Raw genomic sequence first — 25,974 nt, 5'->3', positions numbered from 1 at the left:
TTTCCTGAGTCATTACTATATAGAACAAGAATATATAGTTAAACAAAATTGGACCAGTGTTTTTACATCCTGATTCTCTATCAGAGCACCTAAGAAAACATAGTGTAAAATTACTTGTTTTTTTCTTATCATTTTACTTCCTAAATCTTTAAACTCCTTACAAGTAGGCTTCATCCTTCTTGACAGTGCCTGGCACAAACTAGATATACAATAAGTGAATACTGGGCCCCACCAACTCAAAGGAAAACGAAGCACAACAATAGCAAGTACACACATTATAAAACCCGGTGCCAGGGGGCATCTGGAAATATTTGCCTGCTAGCCATTTTCCTTTGAGATGAAACAATTCATTTCACACATCCTCCAAATGGGCAAGTGATGTCAGCCTAGTGATTCCTAAAGCCAGAGCGAAGTGCTGACTCATTTAAGAAACACAAATGGTGCCAGATTTGGGAGGCACTACCCATTTATTCCTAAGTAAAAAACCATCAAATCTACATTAGGATTATGTCTACATTTTGATATTTCTATAAAGGCAATTCTACCATCACTATAATATAGAAAAACTGAGTTTTCGATGGGTAAAGATCACTATACATACTATGTATGTTAATTTAAAAAAATAAACATATTTTTATTGATTTCAGAGGGGAAGGGAGAGGAGCGAGAGATAGAAACATCAATGATGAGAGAGAATCATTGATTGGTTGCCTCCTTCACGACCCTCACTGGGGATCAAGCCTGCAACCTGGGCCTGTGCCCTGACAGGGAATTAAACTATGATTCATAGGTTGCCGCTCAACCACAGAGCCACACCTGAGTTAATTTTTTAAACCCTTGAGAGCCTGAGACTTTCCAGCCATCAAAGATGCTTTCATTTCTGTAGTTGCATCTTAGTTGTATTTACTTCCTTTTTTTTTTTTTTTTTTTGAGGAAAGCTGCTCATTGACACAAAAGCAATTAGAAAAAAATATATAAAAAATGAGGGAGTGAATGCAATTCAAAACTTTTTATTTTGCTTCATAGCAGTTTTCGATAAGCCAAGTAGACTAGTGAATTACCTGACCCATAGCAATCTAAGATTTAAGTGCAAAGCACTCATTTCAAAATCAAAACCATGTGAGAAAATTCAATGGACATAAAAGAACTATGGATAAACATTAGGAACATACAATTTATGATTCATGAGAGACAACTTGTTTCAGTTGTTTGAAAATTTTGAAGTATTTATAATTATGCTCTTGAGATAATGAAGGAAAAACTCTTTTTGAATAAATCATCAGGAACTGAACTCTTAGTTCTGTACTCAACTGACTAAAATCGGGACACCCTGCAGTTCACTGATAGATCTGTGAGTAGGAGGAAGATTAAAAAAAAAAATTGGGAGAGTCCAAACAGAAACATCAATCCTTTGGACTATCCACACACAATGTCAAAAGCACAAAGTTACAGAATTCTAAACACTGAAAGAATCCAAATAACAACAACAACAATACATAACTGGACTGAAAGGATATTTTTTAAAATGATTATTTATTTTAGAAATTTACTATAATAATCAAAGAATAATTTGCTGTAGTACTCAGCAATGAATGATGTCAACTGCCAGGCTGTGGGCCAATCTATGTGAAGGAATAGATGGTATCATTTATGAAAGAGAATGAGCTGTACCTTGTGATTGCAGGTAAGACAAGAGTCATTACAATTCTTAGTCATTTAGATGTGTTGGATGGTAGGACAGTTCCTTTTTTAGTCATGTCTTTGCGGAAGTTAAGCTATCTGGACTCCAGAAATACCATTAATTTGGATAAAAAGGTTCCACACATTCCAGGCAAATAGTTCTTTTTCCATATAGAGTGAACTTCAGTTATGGATTTTTCCTGTTACCTGACTTATCTCTGGTTAGAACTCAACACTATTCTTTGTTCCTCCTTACTTCTTTCTAGGAGAAAGTGGGCTGGTAGAGATGGTAATGTCAAAGGAAAAGTACTGAACCTTGGTGCTCATAGGGGTTAAGTTCAAGTGGCTGGGGCTCTCTGTTGAGTTCTCTCTTTAGAGCTTCTCTTGGGAGTTATCAATGTGAAGTTTCTCTTATTCCTGGAAGCTGGTGTGATATGTTGGGTCTGAAGCTGCCTCTTAGAAGTAGATCATACCCTATAAGAACAGCTCAGACAAGCTCTACTCTTGGCCTTAAGGACAGTCAATAATCAATCTCCTCCTCTCTTGTCTCTTCCCTTTCCCCTCCTCCCTCTGACTCTTCCTTGCCTGGGTTCCCCTTTGCTTGCTCTCAGCAGGCAGAGATTCAAGTGCGAGGAGGCCTGGTGGGGGGGAGATGATGAGGAGGCTTCTTGAGCTGCCCTTCTACCTTCTTCTGGTCCAGGTCACACAGGCCTTCAGTGCTCACCTGAGGTCTGGCTGAGTCACTAGAAGACTGATAGCAAAGTCTGGGGCCAGAGCTTAGCTGTCATTGAATGTTCTTTTGCCTGGTCTTGTCCTCTGCCTATATAGCTCCTACAGATTCCTCTGAGAGGAGGAAGCAGGTAGTGATGGAAGAACGGGGGCATCTGGTCCTTGATCTTAGACTTCTCTCAATCTGTTTGCCAGAGAAGCAACTAATCACAATTAGGAGAATATTGGAAATGCCCCAAATAAGGACAAGACATTTGAAGTCTATATAGTTAAAGAGACTAAAAGTCATACTTTGCCATCATATTTTTCACAATAAATCTGTGAAATGGAAATGCCTATCCTGCTCATTTAATAAAACTGAAGCTCAGGAGAAATTCATGTGTTTTAGCTAGAATCATATCAGAGAGTCCATGTTTTCTGTGTGAAGTTTTGGAGAAAAAACTTAGCTTTTCTCTTTAAACTTATTTGATCTAACTGAAATTATGAAAATCAACCCAGATTTTGTATTTCCAGTGAGCATATGAGGTCTCTTACAAGGTAAAATGATGATGTACTTGATGGTGTATTTGTTAGACAAAAAATTTGTGGCTTATAGTGCAGAATTTCTAAAAATATAAAATTAAGTGACTAATCAATATAATCATGCACAAAGTAATCTAGAAGGGAATTTTTTTGATCATGCATTATGTATTTTCTGAGTCCAATATTTAACACCTACATTTTAAAATTTAATATCAGTATCCCAAAACATAAGCTAACATACTTGAACTTAAGGTTACATGCCCTTAGTTTTAGATATCAATGTGAAGAATCTCACCAGCTCTGAAGACTACCTTACCTTGAGTAGGGAGATGTCAGCTCAATTTATAAAATAGCTTACCCTAACACTGCCAATCAGCATAGTTTACTTCTTAAGAAAGCTAATGTTTTGAATTTGCTATTGCATGATGAAAAGTCACTGGGTACATTTAAAAGCCTTTGTTCCTTTATTCCTAGAAATAGAAAGTGCTATTACATCAAAGAAATTGAAAGTCTTTATTTGCTAGAAACTTCCAAATGGACATTTATTAAATTTTACTTTGCCTCACAAGTCTTATTCTTTTAAAAAATAAGTTTTTACTATTTTTAATACACCATATTACCCCCCCACCCCCGCGCGCAGGAATATAATTTAAGCCGCCCTAAACAGAATATAGAGAAAATTGATTTCCCCAGGTAGACTTAACTGTTCTTCCTCATTTGCAGCCATTGCAATATCTAGTCATTACAATATGATCACACACATACACACACACACACACACTGCAAAAATTATCTTATGTTTTAGAAGGATATACACAGTGACTTTTCATCATTTTGCTTCTCCAACTATTTTTTAAGCTCCTTTGAAACATAGATGAAACCTTAAATTATGTTGTATTCCCCATATTGCCTAACCCAGTGCTGGGAACCTAGTCAAATTCAATAAATATGCACTGATTAATTTGCAGTTAAGCATAACACTTCTCCCTAACCCAGATATATACAAACAGAAGCTAGAGAGTAATCTGTTAAGAATGTTAGAAAAGAGATTTTTACATTGAATGGGAACTTAATTCAATGTAAATTCTAAATTCTCATCCACTTTTGAAATTGTTATTTTTATATTTAAAAAAATGTAACTAGCACAGGACTATACTTTTATGGATTAGAATAAATCAATATCATGTAAATATCAACATTACTAAAAAACCACTAAACTTAAATACATTTTTAAAAATCCCTTAAAGACTGAAGTATATGAAATAGTTGATAAACATAAGCAAGCCCTCAAAAGTTCACTTGAAAATTGGTTGTTTAGAATGAAGGAAGCATTTTCCCACAAAACAGCATGGAGGCTTTCAGATTGTCAGGGCAGCTCATAAAGTCCAATCCCAGGGACAAAGTCAAGCACTCATGCTGCTATAGAACGTTTTCACCACTCATAAAGTGGTTTACTTTAGGAGGCTGGCAATATGCTTCACACAGCATCGTATGAAAGGGCTGTCATCGGGTAAGGGCAACCTGCTTCTCATCATGGCAGTCAACTAAAATTTTATTAGAAAACAACTACATATGGCCAAAACATAACAAATTCTCAGTTCTGTAAAATATAGGGTGGGGCAAAAGTAGGTTTATAGTTGTGAGTACACGAAACAGAGTTTATTCTTGTATTATTATTTATAAATTATTGTATTATTTGCCATATGAACAATTGTAAATCTACTTTTGCCTCACCCCATATACTCCCATGGGTCTTACTGAGAAAACTCTATGACTTGGTTTATGAGGTGCCTCAATTTCTGTAGCTTTTTAAGTTTCTTTGCCATAACAGCATGATTTTTTTTCTATACAAATTTTAGCTATAGTTTCCAACATATGAGGGCATATAACCATATATAAATCAGGACTTATCTTTTATTAACACACTATTACAGTACATCCTCAAAGGGCTTTTCCTCCAAGTTTACTGCACAAACATAAGGCCCTGTCTCATTTCTTTGGCACTGGATTTATGCTAATTATTCTAAGGATGATGATATGCAGAAGGCTACAGTTAATCAAAGAAAAATCATTTTGCTACTGGCTGCTTTTTAGACTTTTATAATTACCTCACATAAAACTTTCTTCCATCCATTTATAATGCAGTTTTAAACTGCATTTGCACGATAATTATTTTTAATCCTCACTCGAGGATATGCTTTTATTGATTTGAGAGAGAGAGGAAGGGGGAGAGAGAAACATTTATCAATTGTCTCCTGTGCACTCCCGGACTGAGGATTGAACCGGCAACCTTTTTTGGCGATGTTCCAATTTCATGAGCCACCCAATAAGGGCAGCATAATTATTTTTATTAAATCAATGACTTCTTTGAGATGCTGGAGCACATTAATTCACTCAACACATTTGTTGGGTGCATGTTCAGTCTAAGACAAGCAGACAAATAAAGATGAACCAGACATAAATGCTGCATTTTTGGCAGCTTAAAGTCCTGTAGTGGCAATGATAGATGCTTTTACCATTTTCTGCCACACTGTGGCCAATTAAGTGTCAACAAAGAGGTAATGCTAATTGCTTTGGCAGTCCATAGGTCGGTCCCAGGTTCCAAACACTGTAGGATTGAGTCTTTTGTCCTAACTTTGACAAGTCATAATATTGAAAGCTGGAAGCTTAAATCTAAGACACCTGGTATTTGTGGAAGCACGGGTGCTCCAAAGCATTAGTGGTGATACTCAATTTGGGTCAATGATGATGTCAAGCCTAACAAAGTAGATCCAAGCAAGAAAAAACGGAAAGGGGCCACTCTCCCTGTGTTCCTTCTGGACCTGCCATACTGGCCTCTTCTGTTTCCTTTGTCTGGAATGTTCTTCTTCCAGGTACCCACAGACCCCCCCTCTCTCAGGTCCTTTAGTTCTGCTCAAATGTCACCTCTTCCAAGAGAATTTCCTTGACCACCCTATTTAAAGTAGGACCTCTGTTACTCTCTCCCTTACATGGCTTTATTTTTTCCTCAAAGCACTTATATCGGACATTGTCGTTGGTTATTTTTTTTGGCAGGATCTTGCCATTTTTATCAAGGCCTAACTGCATTGCCAAGAACTATTTATTATATGTAAAGAACAAATGAACATGGTTCTCATGACACATGGATTCTCCTTGCAGCCTCCCCTTCACCAGGGCATTCGGTCTCTGAAAGGGCAAATCCAGTAATAGCCCTCAGGTATCTGCTATCTGTTCTCATGTTCCCTTCAATCTTCTCAATTTTAGGCTAAGAATACCTTAACCCAGGCCTCATATTAGGGTCTTTGGTCTCTCTCTTCTACTGCTCACAATGACTTCGGTTATGGTGTAAAATACTCAAAAATGCACATAGTAATTCAAAGGTCTCAGCCCCCTTCAAAGGCCATTAGATGGTTACTGTACATTAGCACATGGCAAAAACGTCTCATCTACACTTCCCTCTCACTCATCCCCTTTATTCCGCAGAAGAAATTCTGGTGAGCTTCTATATGTGCCTGATACTGTTCTTGGTTCTGGGGATACAGGAGTAAATCCTACTGATAAAGCTTGGCCTTATGGAGTTTGTATCAATTAGAGGTAATTTTCCAACAAATTCTTGTTTTTGAAACAAAAGGATGAGATATCTTAAAGCTAATGATTTTCCACAATTATGAAATTTAGAGTTAAATTTCCCTCTTATGAAATACAAAAGAAATATTTGTATAGAGATTTAGAAGTTTACAGTTGAAGAAACGAATAGGATTTAGATGGAGCATCTAACTCAGAGTCTGTAAACAAAACTTGAAGAAATTAGTTTATATAGGCAGGGTGGGGTGTGTGTGTGTGTGTGTGTGTGTGTATGGTAGGAAGAGGAGGACCTCAGGGGTGGAGGGTTGAATTATCCATGTTACTCAATGCATAGTATAATATCAGTTCCTTTCTCCCTCTCCTTTTTTCCTCCCCTCCCCTCCCCTCCCTTTACCTCCCCTTCTCCCCCCCCCTTCTTTTCATTCACCCCTTTAGGCCATTCTATTCCCCACCACCACAAGTGAGCACTCTTCATATAAATTTTGATATGATTATAAAATTTCTCAAAAAATCAAATCTGAATTTTGTAAATATTGCTTTTAATTCATAATATAATTTATGGGGATTGGACAGCTTTATAATATCAAGTCTGTGCTATCCAAGGATATACAATATCTTTCCACTTATCCAAATTGTTTTACATGTCATTTATTAGACATTTTAAAAGTTTTCTATGGAGTTCTTATGTATTCTTGGTTAGCTTAATATCTAGATACTTAATAGTTTTTATTGCTATTTTAAATGGTATCTTATTTTTTGTTACATATCTCTTAGTTGTCATGTATCTTTCTCATTGGGAGTATTTTATTTCATATTTTGAAAAGTGGATACAAAACAAAAACACTGAATTAATTTTGTTTTTGTTATATAAAGCTAGGTGTTCCAAAACAGTAGGCATTATAAAATAAACATAAAAAATGCAGGCGTTTATAAAGGAAAACAGTAGCAAAGGGGAAGAAGGAACAGCACGCTTTATGTTAAAGAGAAGACTCCAGACATAACCTAGAAACTTCCCCGCTTTGCAATAAAAATGTTGTCCCAGTGTTGGCCGAATCCTTACCACAGGGCCCTCTGTATGGTGGCTGAGAAGAGCCAGATGTTCTCAGTGAAATGAGAAAGAGGACTGTGAGAGGAACCGAGTGAGGGCAGAAGAGGAAGAGTGGATCTGGTTGCCTGATAGGGTCAGGGGGTTGGGGAGCACCACCAAGTCCAGGGCCCAGATTTGAAATACAAGATCATCTCGTCCATATCACAGCAAACCCACTAAATAGAGACCTTTAAACACAGGTTTCGGTGATTTACACCCACGATCAACAACAGAGAGTAAATATATGGTAAATCTCACTTGCTTCTTATAGGAAAAACCCAGTACTCTGTCAGTAATTTGTTGAGGGAAAAGATGTATTATTAATCAATAGGCAACATGATCAGAACCATCCATAACAGTGAGATCAAAGGAAATGCTCCTCATCCACTGATTGGCATTGGGTGGCATCAGATGATCTAAGAAAGGCATTTAGATTCATGCCCTGTGTTAAACCCAAGAGGGTGAGGTGGAAGGCACTCGTATATTATTCTTGTGGCCAGGCATGCACTGCACATTAAATTGTCAAGGTGATAGATGACAAGAGGTAAAGTTCTAGGGAAGATGAAAAGTATCAGTTTGAATAAACCACCATGACAAAGACTTCCTAACTAAGGCATATTTTTGTTTCTAGATGTAACAGGGATTTTGAAACAGTGTTTTTCTCTTAAAATATCCACCACTATCCCTATAGATGTGAGAGAGGCTGTTCTTTAAAATTATTTTCACCAACAAATGACTTTTGTTTCATATTCTCCCAAGACCCAAGTAGAATGGTGGGTGACATGTGGGTACATAGTCTAAAATAGAGGAGGTCTTCGTTATAAGGTTACCAATTAGTGCTATCAGCGATTTCATCTGTATTCCGAGTTTTACCTTTAACAATAGGCTAATCTAAGTAAGAATTTCTGAGCTTCGATCTTTAAATTGAGATTGAGCAAAAGAGAAAGATCTACTAGAAATCCAGACAGTATGGGACAGAGGATGGGGAGGGAGACAGAAGCAAAAATTCAGGGCACATTATCAAAGTGAACTCCTCTGAAATCACTCTGGCGTCTCTATTATTTACCAACTATACTTTCCTGTATAGTTCTGAACTGTTTGTGAGCATTTTCTCCTGAAGGCCATTGGCCATGGAGTTGGCGCTACTGGCTCTAAGTCAGAGAAGCAGAAGTTAACTTCAGCCAGTTTGCTCCTGGTGATTGGGTTAAGTCTGCAGGGACCTTTTTAGGTGGTTTCAGCCACTGAAATCATTCTCTCCACCTCCATTCAACCCACCCCCCCGCAACACACACACACACACACACACACACACACACACACACACACACAATTCAGAAAGCAGGAAATGTCTTTCCTGTGTAATAGTCACAGAGCAGTCCCCTAGGGCTTCCAGGGGGCTTGTATCTTCCAGTTCCTGTTTCTGGTTTCTAACTGCTAACTCTATATTTGGTAATGGCCTGCCTGTGGGCTGTTTTGGATTTGGTATTAATAAGATAACCTGAGTCACTAAGCAGAGATCTAAAGCAATCTTATTTTTCCAGGAGGCAACATGTTGACCTTTGAGGATTTGGTCTATTTTATTAAGTGTGTTGAGTTTTTGAATAGTGTTGTTTATAGCACAGAGTTGGGTGTTTACACGATGGGTCCTTGAGGGTGTATGACTGTACCGGAATAGGATACTACACGCACTCTCCTGCTTTACAATGAGTTTATATTTGTTTCTTATGTGGGCAGATGTAATTTAAGCAGTGCTCTTTATAGTATGTGCTCTTATTCCATGGCAGCCTTGAAAACAGCTACTTGCTCAGAAATGAACAAATACTTGTCAGGTGAGTGAGACAAGAGTGTGGATTCTAATTCTTTTACATCAGGGCAAGAAAAAATCAACACTCTATTGGCAAATAATAACTTCCTCTTTCCCCCAGTATTTTCAAAGCTGTGTAGTGTTAAATCTTTATGAACATAATCTTTTAGGAGTAAACAGAGAGAGAATCAACTATTATTTGCCATTGGAAAAAGTCATTTAGAACAGGGGTCGCCAACCTTCCGGACCTCACAGACCACCAGTGGTCCGCGAACCACCAGTTGGAGATTGCTGATTTAGAAAACAATCAAAAAGTTATTGGATTACTATTTTATCACCAATCTATGCTCTTCTCACCCTACCTTAGATTTGATTTGTCCTCTTTTCAAACCCTAAGAATTAATTTGTTTTGTAAATAAGGTCAGAAACAATGATAGCATTTCTATTTTATGAAGGGAAAATCAAGTCATGAAAGCATATATTAACCACTAGAGGCCCAGTGCACAGATTCGTGCACCAGTGGCGTCCCTCAGCCTCGCCTGCACCCTCTCGTAATCCAGGACCCCTTGGGGAAGTTGGACTGCCAGTTTTGGCCCGATCCCCAAGGGATGTAGCAGTGCCCAAAGAGGCAGGTGGCCAGGGAGGAGCCCAAGCCTGGCTGCTCCCATGGCACCTGGCCCCATTGCGCCTCCCACTGGCTTCTGGCTGAGCGGTGCTCCCGCTTTGGGAGCGCACTGACCACCAGGGGGCAGCTTCTGCATTGAGCATCTGCCCCCTGGTGGTCAGTGAGCATCATAGTGACTGGTCGAGCGGTCAATTGGTCGTAATGCCTGGTTAGGCTTTTATATAGATTGTAATATCACCTTGTAAACAGGAAAAGAATCTGAGCATCACAGAGAACCTTTATTTATGAAGTTATCAGTCATAAGTCAATTATCACAGTAGGGCTAAAATAAGAACTTAAATTTTCCTAGGGAACATTCATTTGTTATATGGATACTGGTTGGTTTTACTTCCTTTAGTAATTTGCAACATGTTTCCTTTTTTAAAAATATGTTTATATAGTTTGAAAGTTACTTTTTTTATAGCAGGTGAATAATCTTTTTAAAAAATCTAGACTATCAAACAGAAAATTCACTCTTTTTATAACTTTCTATTTTCCTTTTAGTCATTTGCATTTGTTTTTATATTTAAAATCCTGTTTTACAAGCCCACAGTTGGCCACACAATCGGTACAACTGTAATAGTTCCATAATATTCCAGAGCAGTGAGCACAGGGGTGAAAGACACATGCTACAAAATCCTGAGATCTGAACCCTTGCTGCTTCCTTCTTGCTCTGGGGCAAGTTACGGAACCTTTTATGCTCCAGAACTTTCTTCTACTTCTACAGGTTCATTCTGGGAGCTAAAGCACACACAGGTTCTAGCACAGGGTCTTTACCAATGTCACTCAATGCAAGCACTATTAGCACTCTGGATAGGGCAGGATGTGTGAGGAATTGCCCCTAAAACGCCATCTGTGCCAATTAAGGAGTGCTTTGTGACATGATCACACTACAGGGCTTTGTGACATGATTACATGGACTTTTTTCCTTCCATTCCTTTTTCTAAAATATATATTTAAGCCCAGCCAGCGTGGCTCAGTGGTTGAGTGTCAACCTATAAACCAGGAGGTCATGGTTCAATTCCTGGTCAGGGTACATGCCCAGGTTGTGGGCTCGATCCCCAATGTGGGATGTGCAGGAGGCAGCCAATCAATGATTATCTCTCATCATCGATGTTTCTATCTCTCTCTCCCTCTCCCTTCCTCTCTGAAATCAATAAAAATATTAAAAAATAAAAGAAATATGATTTGTAAAATATATGTTTAATTTTGTATACTCATTCTTCAAGACTAGGCTCTATTTTTACCTCCTCAAGTCTCTAACTCCCGGTAGCTGAGATGATAGCATCATATTTAAGGTTCTAAAGGCGCTTATACAACGAATGACATTGCTTACGTATTTCTAGGCTCTTTAGACTATTAGTAACCTGATGGCAGGGGCTGTACGGTATTTCTCTTTCAGTGTCTAGAGCCCCACACAATGCCTACTATATCACTGGTGCTCAGAGATATGTTGAATAAAATGGTCCACTCCATAAATTCGCTGAGCCTGGTAGTCTTCATATTTCTGATGCAACATTCCTTTGGGGCATGTCACTCTCTTTTCAGAACCCTGACATCTCAGACTACATTTCCTGTACACAGTCCAGGAATGATGCTGAAGTTGTGCTCGAATCCCCTCCTGCAGTCACTGCTGGCACATCTCCCAAACGATGTTCATTACAGATATTTTCATAGGTACATGCTCCTCTCCTTTTGTGCTCATTTTTTCCAAGTTCCCTACTAGCTCTTAAATATTTCCTGTGAGGTTTCTCTTTTCTGCATTTCCTCCTGCCATGGACTATGTACACAGAGAAGTGAACCTTGTGCTTGTGGCAGTGCTGGGTGCTGGGTACAGTGACAAAGGACGGCTGGTGTGCAGTCTTCCTGCTGCTGTGTCACCTCCCTCTGTTTCCCAAACTGGCCATTCCAAATATTTACCCTTTTCCTTGAGGATCCTACTCTGCTCCCTTCCCTGTTGCCACATCCTGTCTTCCTTACCCTCAATCTCTCAGCACATGTGCCACTTTCTACTCCACAGAAGCCGTGAGGCATACACGCCCATCTCTCTCCTCCCTCTGCCCCAATAAAATGCACCTATACTTTCCATTCCCATGTTGGTGGAAGATGCTCCCTCAATCAAGTCAAGGATGATCCTCCCGCCTGGTTCCATCACCTCCTTCCTCCTGAGATGATTGCTCTTCACTTCCCTGATCTCCTGAGTCTTGTATCCAATGCCTATTTAACATTTCTACTTGGGGAGCTAACATATCTCCAACTTAACATGCTTAAAACTTTTCCCAGTTGCTCAGACCTGACCACTGTTAGAGTCATTTTTTATTTCTCTTTTTCTCTCATTCCTCACATTCCATCTTTCAACAAATCTTAGTGATTTTCCTTTAAAATATATCCAGAACCACTACTTTAATCCTGGTCCAAGCCATCTGCTTCATGTATTGCCTGGTTTATTGTGGTGGCCTTCTAAATAATCCCCTGCTTCTGTCCTTGCCCCCACACTGTACTCTCAGCACCTAGAGGGGTCTTGTTCAAACCTAAGTCACATACTGACTACCCTCTTCTCAGAATCCTCCAAACATGTCCCATCTCACTCAGGGCAAAGCCAAAAACTTTACAAAGACTCCAAGGCTTCTCTGGACTTCATTCTTCTGCTCCTCCATTCACGCACTCTTCTCTAGCACACTGGCCTCCTGGCTTTGCCTTCAAATGTCAGGGATGCCCCTGTTTCAAGCCTATAACATAACCTGGGGTCTTTCTAAGTTCATCTCCACATTCAGACTTAAAAGACGATCACAAACCTCCCTCAGCACCAGAATCACTTAGAAAAGTAGAGGATGGAGTCACAACTTGCCAGCAAGGTGACATCAGGCTTTCCCATTTGGGGGATCTCCTCACTGTCTGTATAGTGGTCCACGCTGCTGCCCAGGCTCTCCCTGAGCCTCTCCTCTCTGGATCATCCGAGGTGCAGAGAAAAGAGATCCACTGTAGGTAGAGTCTGGATTTACCCGGGCTTAAAAGCCTTATGTTCCAAAGGAGCCCATATCTCTTGTAACCCAATAGATACCTCTTCCATGTGTCAAAGGACATGCCTTGTTACTAGTGTCACCACAATCACGCAAGTTCTATGCTATGGCTTCCTATCAGCCCAGAGCCATTGACCAATCAGCAGTCACTTACATCATAAACAATGTTGCCTAGTAACACTAACATTCTACCTTTATCAGGTCTCCAGAGACACAGAGTTAGAAAGTTGAGAAAGTAAATGTCAAATTCTCCCGTGGAAGGGTCCTGTGTGAGCCCTCTGCCTATGTATTCCTTGCTCTTGCTGTTCCCTCTGCCTGGAAGGCTCTTCCCTGGACATCTACCTGGCCTGCTCCTGCACCTCCTGCAATTCCTTGGTCTAAGTCCCCTTCAAGCCAGCCTGTTTGAGAATGTCAGCTGCTGGGACCTCCTACAGTCCTTGTATGTTTGATTTTTTTCCTATTGCCCTTATTACCTAACATATGTAATTTACTAATTGGTTTTTCTTCTACTGCTGTTTTTTTTTTTTTCCATAGAATGTAAGCTCCCTAAGGTTGGGACATTAATTCTTCTATTTTTTTTTCCACCTGTATTGATAATTCTTGGCTCCTAGAACAGTGCTTGGCACACAGTAGGTTCTTCAACAACTATTTGTTTTATTTATAGATTAATTTATGTCTTTCCTCTCTTTTAAACTCTAAGTTTTCATTGCTCTTTTTTTTTTTTTGGAGAAAGGGCAAAATTTTTTCAGCCGACAAGTAAAAGGTAGCATAATGTTAGGGATTAAGAACAGGGAATTTGGGGCCAAACTGTCTGTGTTTGAATAAGGCATTGCACCCTTTGGGAGGATGCCCCAAACTCTCTGTGCCTTAGCTGTCTCATTTGTAAACGGGGATAATAACAGTACCTCCGTCTTAGGGTTGCCATGAGGATGAATGAGTTAAAATATATGTAACACGTTCAGAATAATGCCTGACACAGAGGAAGCACTACGTGTTAACTAGAGTTAAACTCAGCTCTAAAAAGGCCTTTCTTTTTACTCTGCACCACTTCTAGTTATTTTTCTCTCTTCCAAGCTCCTCTTCCTCTCAGCTGTTTTATCTGAAAGTCACATCTACCCCATAGCCTTTTTTTTTCAATTACAGTTTACATGCAATATTATTTTGTACTGGTTTCAGGTATACAGCGGAGGGGTTAGTCAATTGTATACTTGACAAAGTGTTCCCCCTGATATTTCAAGTACTCAACTGGCACTGAACACGGTTATTACAGTATTATTGACAATATTTCCTATGCTGTAATCTACTTCCCCGTGACTATTCTGTAACTACCAAGTTGTACTTCTGGGTGAAAATGGTGAAGGGATTCTGAAGTACCTAGCCCACAGCCTTTACTTTAACTTCCATCCACCCACTGAAACTAAGATTTCTAATGGCCTAGTTGCTACTTTTCTCTCCGTAGTCCCTGAGCTGGTTGTATTGCCTGCCATCATTAACCACACCTGCCCTGGACTTCTGAGCCCCTCCTCCCGTTTCAACCCGTTCTTACAGCTGCCCCTTCTTAGTCTTCTTCAGATGCACCTCTTTTCCTTCAATCGTTCTTTAGTGTTATTCCTAACATCATCTCACTTGCCAGTTCCCCTTGGGTGATTCTATTCACGGGCATGGCTTCAACTCTCACACTGATGACACCCACTGAATTTCCCGAAGATGCCCTGTTCTTTCTCACATCCACGACTTAGAACTTCCCTTCCTCTTCCTGGCACCCTCTCCCACCTTCATCTCCCTCTCCCTAACTTCAGCTGGTTCTCCAAATTTTAATACAACCATCCCCTTTTCTCTTGTTCCCAAGCCAAGCACCCCTCCTCTGCACTCCCTTACTGCTTATGGATATCTATCGTAGTGTAACACAACCTTTTCTGATTGCCGGTTTATTCAGTTTAACCCCCAAATAAATTCATCCCCATATATATATATATATATATATATATATATATATGTGTGTGTGTGTGTGTGTGTGTGTGTGTGTGTGTGTGTGTGTGTGTATTTCCTCAAAGTACAGTGGCTGGCACATAGTAGGTATACAAAAATTACCTGGATTCAATATATGAATACATAGCATCTATATAGAATAAATTTTGATTGGGCTATCTTTTAATAAAAAAAAAAAAAACAACAATGGGTAAAATTGATAATATCCCAACAAAATGTTCTTACAGAAAATATTATCAGGGGTTAGTAGAAAAGGTAAAGAAAAGAGTTCCATTTTGGCACTATAAATGGCGCTGTGGCTATACACGCTATATTTTACTATAAAGCCAACTTTGAAAGATAAGGGACTTCCTTTAATGTTAGTGACATCAAATACTATTTGACTCCCCTTACTTCTGTTTGGGCCCAGTGAAACCTTACTAGTACCATATTTACCTTATTAGGAAAGCCCAGTAAATCAGGGATTCAGGCTCCCTGCCATGATTATGAACATCATCCACAAGGATTGAAGAGCAACTAACATTTACTTGGTTAAAATCACACAGCCAGCTCTTGTAAGGGTTTCAATGACCATCTTGCTGTGGCTCCATCTGACATGAGTCTAGGCACCTACCTGTAAAGTACATCCGAACACCCCGATCATCAGCATGGCCACGGAGAGGTAATCGGTGAACACATCCCACCACGGCTTCAGCACCCGGAAGGCAGGCTGCTGCTCAGAGAACTGCCGGAATTCTGTCACAGGAATCATGTTTCTGAGAAAGGAGAGATTACTGGTGAACGCATTGATCTTCATGCACAACATACTCCATTGTTAACAACATTCGAAATGCTGCTTCAACCCTCCAGAAATAGTGACCTGAGTTACAACAGTAGTGACCACGGCACATTGGTGTTTTCATAAGTCATTGACTAAAATAAGGGGCCGCACAGGAAAGAGACAAGTACCTTCACTCATGACTGTCCAATAAGCTGGTTCCCTTTGGCTCCACATGTACCAGACAGTCCATGGCCAGAGCAGTCTCAGAATCCATTATTTCCTGGATTCTCTCTTAAACAGAACAAAAGGGCACCAGAGAAAGCAGAGCCTAGCCTTAGAGATACTTTTGCTATTAAACTTACTATTTTGGGTTGTTGCTTTAAACTATTTTGTAAGTGTCATCTCAGCATCGGTGTGTTCATTCTCTACTGCACCCTATATGTAAAGTATTTTGCTTGCTCCTTGGGGAAGGCAAACAACTTTGCCATATGGTCCTTGTCTTATAAGAGGGAAGATTTTCATAGATGGTGGTGGTTGGGGCAGAGGGGGACTGGGGTGATCTTCATTTTGTTCAAACCTCCCTTCCACCACACTTTTTTGGTCCCTGTTCTTTTGACTTGATATTTTTTTCTATTTCCTGTACTTATCATATTTTACTGTGAGCCTCAAACTTATCCTTTATCTCTTCTGAGAAATCAGTTGGACCTGAAAACACGTATCTCTATTTAAATGACAGAAGATAAACGAATAGGCCGCATTGGCCACTCTGGGAAAAGGGGATCCAGCCGCATCCTTTTCTCGGTCTGTATTCCCTTTTCTCAGTCTATATTCCATTTGCTCAGCGCTCAGTCCCACTGCTTTTATTAAGATCCAGGACTTGAAGCTACTCATTCTGCTACTATGAGAAGGAATATTCTTTCCTTATCTATGGCAACGAGAAAGAGTGGCCAAGGAGGACTAAAAAGGAAATTTCTCACCCTTTTGCCATCGCTGGATCCAATAATCTAGCTCACTGCTACATTTGTCCTGGTTATTAAAGAGTCTAATTAAAAGCAGGGGAAAGGCTACATTTAGTGCTTATTCTCCCAAGCCTTCTTTGTTTCCTGGATCTCTCTTCCCTAATGCCGAATTAAAGGCTGTACAATAAACAGCCCAAAGAAAAGCCACTTTTCTTTGAATTTACAGGTGGTTATCTTTGGAAACCATTACAATGTTATCCATTCTCTCTGGCTGCTTTATCTGACCTTTTCTTAAGCAGTAACAAGGCTTCCTTTTGGATTTGTTTCTTAATACAGTGTTGAAGATTCAGCTGCTTGGTGCAGCTCTCACCCTATCTACTTGGCTTCTGTGCAGCATTTGCTATGACTTCCTTATTTTACCAAAACACAACTTTCTTAACTCCATCTTGTTACTAACACTAGGCTGCAAGCTATTTGAAGATAGAACCTATGTAATGCACATGCATTCTCAAAAACGTTGTAGGAAAGCCACACAAGCTAAATAAATGTATATTCTTAGTGCCATTAAAATTCCATACTAGCTCAAAGTTTTATTTTTCTGACACTTCATGACCTCTTTTCTCAATGAATCATTGCAATCTCACTGCCCCAAATGTTTTCAAGTCATGGTTGTTCCAGCAGGAGTCACAGACAGGCACTAACTCATCTTAATTTCCAAGCTTGCTTCAGAAGCTATTGTCTTCTTCTATTTCACATCCCCATCACTCACCGCAACTTCTGGCGAACAAGAAGCCCTGAACACTGTCTGTTGAGTAAATAAATGAGTGAACTCGGATGCTTGTTCATGGAGCAGTGCTTGTCCAAATCAGATTTGGGGTGGCCCTACTCTGCTGCAGTGACAAGTTTAGTACCTGTGCTCTAGTCTACCTTCTTTGTTAGATTTGGTTTTTGTGTCCTTCATGATAGGTTGCGGACCACCTTGGAAGGATTTGGGCTTGTTCTTTGAAGTGGGGAGCAATTTCAGGAATAAAATGCATCTATGTAAAGAACTGGTTCTCAAACTTTTTAATCTTGCCCTGGCTGGTGGTTAGAGCGTCAGCTATCACACCAAGGGTCCCGGGTTCAATTCCTGGTCAAGGGCATGTACCTGGGTTTCAGGTTCGATACCCAGACTGGTTGGGACTTTTGCAGGAGGCAACCAATCAATGTTTCTCTCACTTTCCCCCTCCATCACTCCCTTCCACTCTTTTAAAAATCAATGGAAAAAATATCATTGGGTGAGAAATAACAAAAACAAAACAAAACAAAAAAACCCAAAACTTTTTCATCTCAGGACTCCTTCACATTCTAGAATAGATGGGTTGCTCAAAGAGCATTTTTTAAAATGTGGGCTATACTTATCAACATTTACCATATTAGAAGTTAAAACCAAGAAATTAAAAAAAAATATATTAACTCATTTAAAAATAATAAAACCCATTTCAGTTAACATAAAATATATTATAAAATTATTATATTCTATAAAGCAAAAAATAATAATGGCATTGTTTTACATTTTTGCAAATCTCTTTAACACCTGGCTTAATAGAAGATAACTGGGTCCTCATATCTGCTTCTGCATTCAATCTGTTGAAATATGTTGTCTTGATTACAATTTATGAATCAGATACATGTTTGGAGAAGGGAGAAGTACCTTCATAGCCTTTTCATATAATTGTGGATATTCATTTTTGATAATATATTAAACTGACTTGGTTAGCTGCAATATGGAATCTGAAAATTATCAACTTTTCAAACTCCTGATATTAAAACTCATTCATCGATCTTGTACTTTAATAGATCTTTTACCTACGCATGGTTTTATAACAATATGCATTGATCATCTGGAAAATATTAGATCACTGAGTTATGTAGCTCTTCCAAATATTGACAAATTATATGAAAAATCACATTCATGCCCTGGCAGGTTTTGATCAATGGTCAGAATATCGGCCCGTGGACCAAAGGGTTGCAGGTTTGATTCCTGGTGAAGGGAACGTATCCTGCTTGTAGGTTTGATCCCCGTTCCTGGTTGGGGAGCGTGCGGGAGGCAACCAATCGATGTCTCTCACATTGATGTTTTTCTCTCTTTCTTTTCCCTTCCTGCCTCCACTCCACTCTCTTAAAAAAAAATCAATGGAAAAAATATCATTGGATAAGGATTTAAAAAAAATCACATTCATGAATATCACCACTACTTTCATCAGAAATGCTTCTAAGTAATGCAAAGCTGTCAAACTTATGGTGGTGAGTAAAAGATTTCCAAAATTGTAATCACTTGAAAGTCTGAATTTCATTTCTGGCAGCAAATATAACTGATATATCAGTTGCTCTTTTTGAAGTGTCACTTTGTTCATTTTGAAAAAATGTCTTCCACATACTGAAGTCTGAATAATCATTTGTTTTATTCAAGTAAAAATGGTGTAATATGATAAAGAAGCTAATTCAACTTTCAACTAAAATAAGGACTTTCTCTTGAGACACCCATTGTACTTTAAAAGGTAGCAGAAGTATTTTATATGTTCTTCACCTTCACCACAGTGTATTAATACAATATGCAGCCAAGGCTTGAGAGTTATTAAAATAATAAGTTTACTGCTTCAATGAGGACATTACATAAAACTGGCCATTTTTAAAAGTAGTATGTGCAAATGAAGAATACAATCTCTATAGTACAGTCTGGTGCCTCTATTTTGATTCATGCTAAGACACCTCACCCACCATTGCTTTTGTACCACCAGTGAAAAAGGCAAAAAATATCTTAGCATTAAAAAATAACTTTGGCCCTTCCTGGGTGGTTCAGTTGGTTAGAGCATCATCCCATACACCAAAAAGGTTGTGAATTTGATTCCCAGTCAGGGCACATACCTAGGTTGAGGGGAAAGAACCAATCGATGTTTCTTTCTCATATCAATGTTTCTTTCTCTCCCTTCCTCTCTCTCTAAAAATAAATAAAACATATCCCCAGATGAGCTTTAAAATAGTAATTTTGACCTTGTGGACCCCCTGCAAAGGTTTAGACTACTAGGGTTCCATGAACCACACTTTGAGAACCACTTAGAGGCTCATGTTCCTTTATCTATAACTCTCCTTGAAAAAATCCTGGGCACTCATTATAGTTGAGGTGCCCCAAGGTTTTAGCTGAATTGTCTTCACAGGCATCATTCTCTTAACACGGAAAATATTCTAAGAATCTAAGAAACTTAAGTGTTATCTACAGCTTCCTAATTCTGGCACAGCCTAGTTAAGATGGACTACAAGACTTGTTAGAGAAACAGATGGTCAAAATGACATAGCCTTTTAGTGTTATCACTCAACTCTTAATGTATGTAACCTCTTCTGGGTGTGTGTATGTGTGTGTGTTTATGTGCACCTTGTATGTACATGATCATATATGTATGTACATGATCATATATGTATGTACATATATACTACATAATAAATGTAGTTAGATGTGTAATATACACACAGATGTAAGTACACAGAGACTTTATTGTTTTAACATATCACAAGGCTCAAAGTCAATATCTAGAGCACAGCAGTAATCTTTGGAATAAGTTTTAATGCAAAAAAAGGGGGGGAGTGTTGAATAAAAAACTCCAAAACTGAAAAGAGGATGACAGAACTTTTGCTTTCTTAACTGAAAAATGTTTAGTATTCTTCTTACACAAATTTCAGCACCTCTGAAAGTCATACATTATAGAGACAACTACACTTGATTTCTTTCGTTAATGGTATAGTTTCCATATGGTTTGTGACCATTTCAAGAACTAACATCTTAAACTGCAGCAGTCATTTCTGAATAAACTGCTGGGTTTAAATAGTTTTTTCCCCCAGAAGCTCAATCAGCATAATTTTATTTTTACTAATTTTTTTTTGTTTTAGAAATGCAAATGATATATATTTTTTTAACTCCAATCTCCAACTTGTTATGTAAGATTTTAGTTTGTCTAATTAAGTAATGTCTTTGGAAATATGGCATTTCAAATTCAATCAAGAGATTCTGTTTTTTTTTACTTAAAATATATATAAAGTTTTAAATTTTTCTGCTCTGTGTCCTATTGCAGAAATTAATGTGCACTTCCTTTATTAAAAAACATTTATTATCAAAAGTCATTTTAATGGCTTCATTAGCCAAAAACCTTTACCTCTCAAATGTATCATGTCATAAAATCCTTTGTTAAAGAATATTGGTAAAGTAGTTGCAAACCCAGAGTTTCTTATTGCTTTCATTTATTTGGCTGTTCCTGAAACAATGTATCTTCATTCCTCTCAGGAGAATTTTAGAATTATATTTTCCAGAATTAATGACACAGAACAAACTCTACTCTATTAACCCATGACTTGAAGAATTTCAAACTTATTCTACTTTGATTCAAACTTGATTGTTAACATTGTTCCTCTATGGCTATCAGGTGGATACAGCTAACACGTGCTTTGTTCCAGATTTTTTCTGGCATCATCTTTAGAGAGTACAATTATACACGGTTCAAGGAAACAAGAGCCCATTTTATCATATCAATAACATGGTGAGTGGCTCCTTAAAAGTTAAATTAAACAATTCAATAATTCCTGAGCATGTGAAATATGAATTCTACAGAACCTCTTGCCCCGACTACATATATTATTCATCTATGTTGCTAAATCTAACAGTCAATTCTCAGCCCTCACCTTTTTTGCTCTATCACCAGCATTGGCACAATATGACCATATTTTTCTTTTTTTAATTGGGTTAATCCTTACCCGAAGATATTTTTCTACTGATTTTTAGGGAGAGTAGAAGAGAGAGGGAAAGACAGAGAGAAACATCGATGTGAGAGAAACACATCAATTGGTTGTCTCCTGCACAAGCCCCGACCATGACCTGGGCCAGGGAGGAGCCTGCAACCAAGGTATGAATGAGCCCTTGACCAGAATCAATCCTGAGACCCTTTGGTCTCTAGGCTGATGCTCTAGCTACTGAGCCAAATTGGCTAGGGCATGACCATTCTTTACTTGACTTGCAGGACACCAGAGCCATTAAATTTTTCTCCTACTTCTTGGCTGTTCCTTCTTTAACTTCTTTGCTGTTTCCTTCTCTTCTCCCTGACCTGTCTGTGGAGTGCTCAGTGCTTAGTCTTTGGGGTTTTCTTTTTCCTAACTCACTCATTCTCCTGGAGATACATCTAGTCACAATGCTTTAATTAGCATCTGTACTAAACACAAATTTATACCAGTATTGACTCATGGAACCAGCTGCCTACTTGACATCTCCATCTCCATCTCCACTAGACACATGAAATTCATTATGTCCCAAACCAACTCTAGCTCCATTCCCTTCTTCCCACCTCCCGTATGCCCACCAAAGCTCTTCTATCAGAACTTTCCCGTCACAGTAGATGGCAACTCTATTTTCCCAGTTGCTGAGGCCATATATCTTGGAGTCATCCCTGGCTCTGCTTTGTCTCTTACACCCCCAATCCAATCTGTCAACAAATACTTATTATATGTTCCTTAATATGTTGTCTGTCTCCTCCGACAAGAATGTAAGTTTCAGAAAGGCAGGGACTTTGTCAGTTCTGTTTTGTACAGCGATGTATCCCAACTACCAAGAAAATACTGCTTGGCATATGGTAGGCACTCAATATTTGCTGAATAAATTAGTGAAGAAGTAGTAATTATAATGAAGAAAAGGGGTGTAATTGCCTTTCATTTTAGAAATAATGATTGGAAAGGCATAGTGTGTGTCTGAGTAATGGCAGGGGAGGACAATCCTGCAGCACAGGGCGTCTGCACATCTGAGGCCAGCATGGACAGAGTGCAAAAAAGGAACAGGCCAGAAACGCCACAATTTATTTATGGTTCTTCTCAGTTGTACCCAAAGGCTCCATAACACAAAATAAAGTCATCAGGATATGCTCAATTATGAAACAACTGCTTTTCCTTTAGCTTGCACAGATATAAATAAAAATCAGGAGAAAAAGCCAAGTTTTCCAATTACATAAAAAATGATATCTTTCTCTCTTGGGAGAGCATGACTCTAGATTGTATTTTACTCTGCAGCTGTGGTACACGAAACAAACTATTTCTAGAAAAATCCACTGAAGAAGACCGTAATTATATGGCTCTATAGAAATATAGTTAATTTAAAAATTACAAGTGGGTTATAAAATTGTAAAACCTGAAAGGCACTTCAGAGGTCATCCAGTCCACAGCTCTCATTTTAGGAGTGAAAAACTTGAGTCAAGAGAGACTAGGTGTCTTGCCCAAGGGCCACAGCTAACGGTGAGTCCTGACCTCGAACCAAATCTTACTCCTCACTCTGTTGTTCTTAGTTAATACTACATCATGCCGATTCGGATGTAACGAATCTATCATGTACTAAGAAACAAATAGTTTAAACAGAATATCTCCCATACTCAGTTTCTCTTTTCATGCTCCTATTTGACAATATAAAAATTTTAAAATAAAATATTATGAATACATTTAAATGATTCTTAAGCTATGGAGCTCTTATAGTTCCATAAATGAGAACTTTAGACTCAAAAGGAATAGTAAGAGGCAGGTTGAACTTGCAACCCACTATACTTCTGTATTATCACCCCCTTCGATATTTCTATGATGTCATACATTAAATTAGTGGCCCCATCACATTATTTGGAAAATATTCAAATTGAGCTTATTTTCCTAAGGGTAGTGGTGGTCGGGAGCCACATGACTTTTCTCTAGCAATTCTTTTTCTCTCTTATAACAGGAAGGTATTATACCTCTTCCTCCTTATACTTTGCACATATTTAAAGAAAAATCCCTTTAATCACTCTACTTCAAGCCGTCCATCTCAAGGGCTCTGCTTTACATGATAGTTTCCACAGTTATGTTTATCGTATTCATAAGCCTTTGAATCCACTAAAAATTTGTTACATATGATCAGCAGCCAATTTTTCTCTCATAAGCATAGATTACCCTCATTTACTTGTGCACGTGCTATAACTAATTATGAGTAAAAGATACGTCGGGTACTGTGCTAGATCCTAGGAAAATGAAAGTGAACAAAGCAGACAAAGTACCTACCTCACTCACATGTATCCTCATGGGAGAATGTGCATTAAAGAGATTTCTGTCAAAGCATGATTTGTGACTGATTTTCTTAAATTTAAATTCTTTATTGTTGTGACTGATCTTTGTACATGTGATTGTTTCCTGTGCCAATGGTGCACTTAAAGAGGTGTTTGTCTTTATTTCACTGAGAACAGGGTTTATATCTTGTTTATCTCTGCATCTTCTAGAATATGGCACAATGCCTTTGAATAGACCCTCAATAAATATTTGGTAAATTAAATTAGACCTAAACATACACAGATACACACACGCTATCATGCATTTTGTAGTAAAGACCAGACTCTTCGATTATGTTATTACTAGAGGCCTGGTGCATGGATTCGTGCACTGGTGGGGTCCCTTGGCCTGGCCTGCAGGGATCGAGCCAAAACCGGCTCTCTGACATCCCCTGAGGGGTCCTGGAATGCAAGAGGGCACAGGCCAGGCTGAGGGACCCCACTGGTGCACCATCGGGGCCAGGAAGGGACTGCAAGAGGGCTCCAGGGCATGTCTGGCCCATCTCCCCAGTCCCAATCGGCCGGACCCCAGCAGCAAGCTAACCTACTGGTCGGAGCATCTTCCCCCTGGTGGTCAGTGTGCGTCATAGCGACTGGTCGAATGAATAGACACTTAGCATATTAGGCTTTTATTATATAGGATCCTGTTATAAACTTTGACACTATGATAAATAAAAGAGTCACTATTATTATATAGCTTCACATTATAAGTAATGATTATTCAAAGAACATCCACTACCAAAGAGAATGTTGGAGAAAAGGAAAAGAGTCAGGAATAATTTATAATTTCAAAGTTAAGGTTCACTGGAATTTTAAAGCACAATGTTCTGTCATTTGTTATAAACAGGATGTGTCAACCAATGACTTCTTAGGTCTCAGCTTGTACCCAATGGCTGAATTTTTTGACTCTCTTATCAGAACATTACCCTGTTAAGAAACAAGTGACAGAAAATAAATTCAAACATTAAAGTCTTGTCTATAATATAATGGTTTGGAATATTTCATTTATACATCAGTATGACAATAATAATTATTTAATGCTTATTCCATATATTTTAAGTAAACTTAAATTCAGAAATCTTTTCTTTTCTGAAATGAGGCTAACATGTAATCTAATAATCTTTAAAAAACTTACCAGAAAAGATTATCACGAGTTACTCATTCCCTCTCTCATCTCTGTTATTCTGAATATACCTACAGCCTCTCTGAGAAATATGGCTTCCGCTCTCTCTGCATCCCACTGGTCTTCTCGGTCACCTCTTCATTCCATATTGTCTCTATCTCCTTTAAATCAGGTACAATTTTCCGGAAGGCAGAGTGTATACTTACTTCCCCTCCCCCCATAGGATCCCAAATTCTTGGAAAGACTATGTGTTTCCCCTCAAACTCTTGATATCATTCAAATGTGATTTAGACAAGGTTTCAGTTCTTTTTATCAGTCTCAACATTAAAAATGAAGCCTAGAATTCGTTTTTGCAGTTTGTAATGATTGTTTTCAAAGACTCTGTCTTCTTCCAAAGGGAAAGAGACTGAGGTTTATCTCCAATACACTTTTCCCTTTGAGCAAAGAAAGTCCAATAGTTCTAAGCAGCAGACATAACATGAACATACATGTATGTACAGGACAGAAAATGCAAACCAAACAAGTTTGGATAGTCTATGAGGAGGGCTCCTTTTTTCCTGATGAAGGGATCCAAGGAGAGGAAGGTGGAAAACACAGTAAAAGTCCTGCCCTTCAGAACATTCAAACTAACGTTTTTTTTTGTTTATTTTTCACCCTCTGGAGTGTAGAATAATCTGAAAAGGCAAGGGTCACCTTTTCGTTCATATTGCTAGCTCCATGGCCTAAAATGCTCAATAGTTTGTTAAGTTAAATTCCGAATGATTCTATGGGGGGGTGAGGGGAGGAGTTGTCTTTTTTGTTCCAATAGGAAGTTTGGTGTGTTTTATAAATACCTTTTCACAAATACAGATAGACTGGTACTTATAAAAACATAGTCAACCAAAAGTGTGTCAGGGAATTAATTAAAGCAACTTGTTAT

General features: G+C 38.6%; 1 protein-coding gene across 1 annotated transcript in view; it reads right to left on the bottom strand.

Moving 5' to 3' along the window:
- The window catches only part of LRRC8C (leucine rich repeat containing 8 VRAC subunit C), an 85,714-nt gene that overhangs the window by 16,362 nt on the left and 43,378 nt on the right, over positions 1-25,974 (bottom strand). The window contains exon 3 of the mRNA XM_080657579.1: positions 15,694-15,835. Within this exon, the coding sequence (XP_080513705.1) occupies positions 15,694-15,831 (138 nt within the window). The 5' untranslated portion in view covers positions 15,832-15,835. The remainder of the gene's footprint in view (positions 1-15,693; positions 15,836-25,974) is intronic.

The sequence above is a fragment of the Plecotus auritus genome (assembly GCF_963455305.1).
Source record: "Plecotus auritus genome assembly, chromosome: 2".
Classification (NCBI taxonomy): domain Eukaryota; kingdom Metazoa; phylum Chordata; class Mammalia; order Chiroptera; family Vespertilionidae; genus Plecotus; species Plecotus auritus.
The sequence above is the reverse complement of the archived record's forward strand: the minus strand, read 5'-3'. Positions and strand labels throughout refer to the sequence as shown.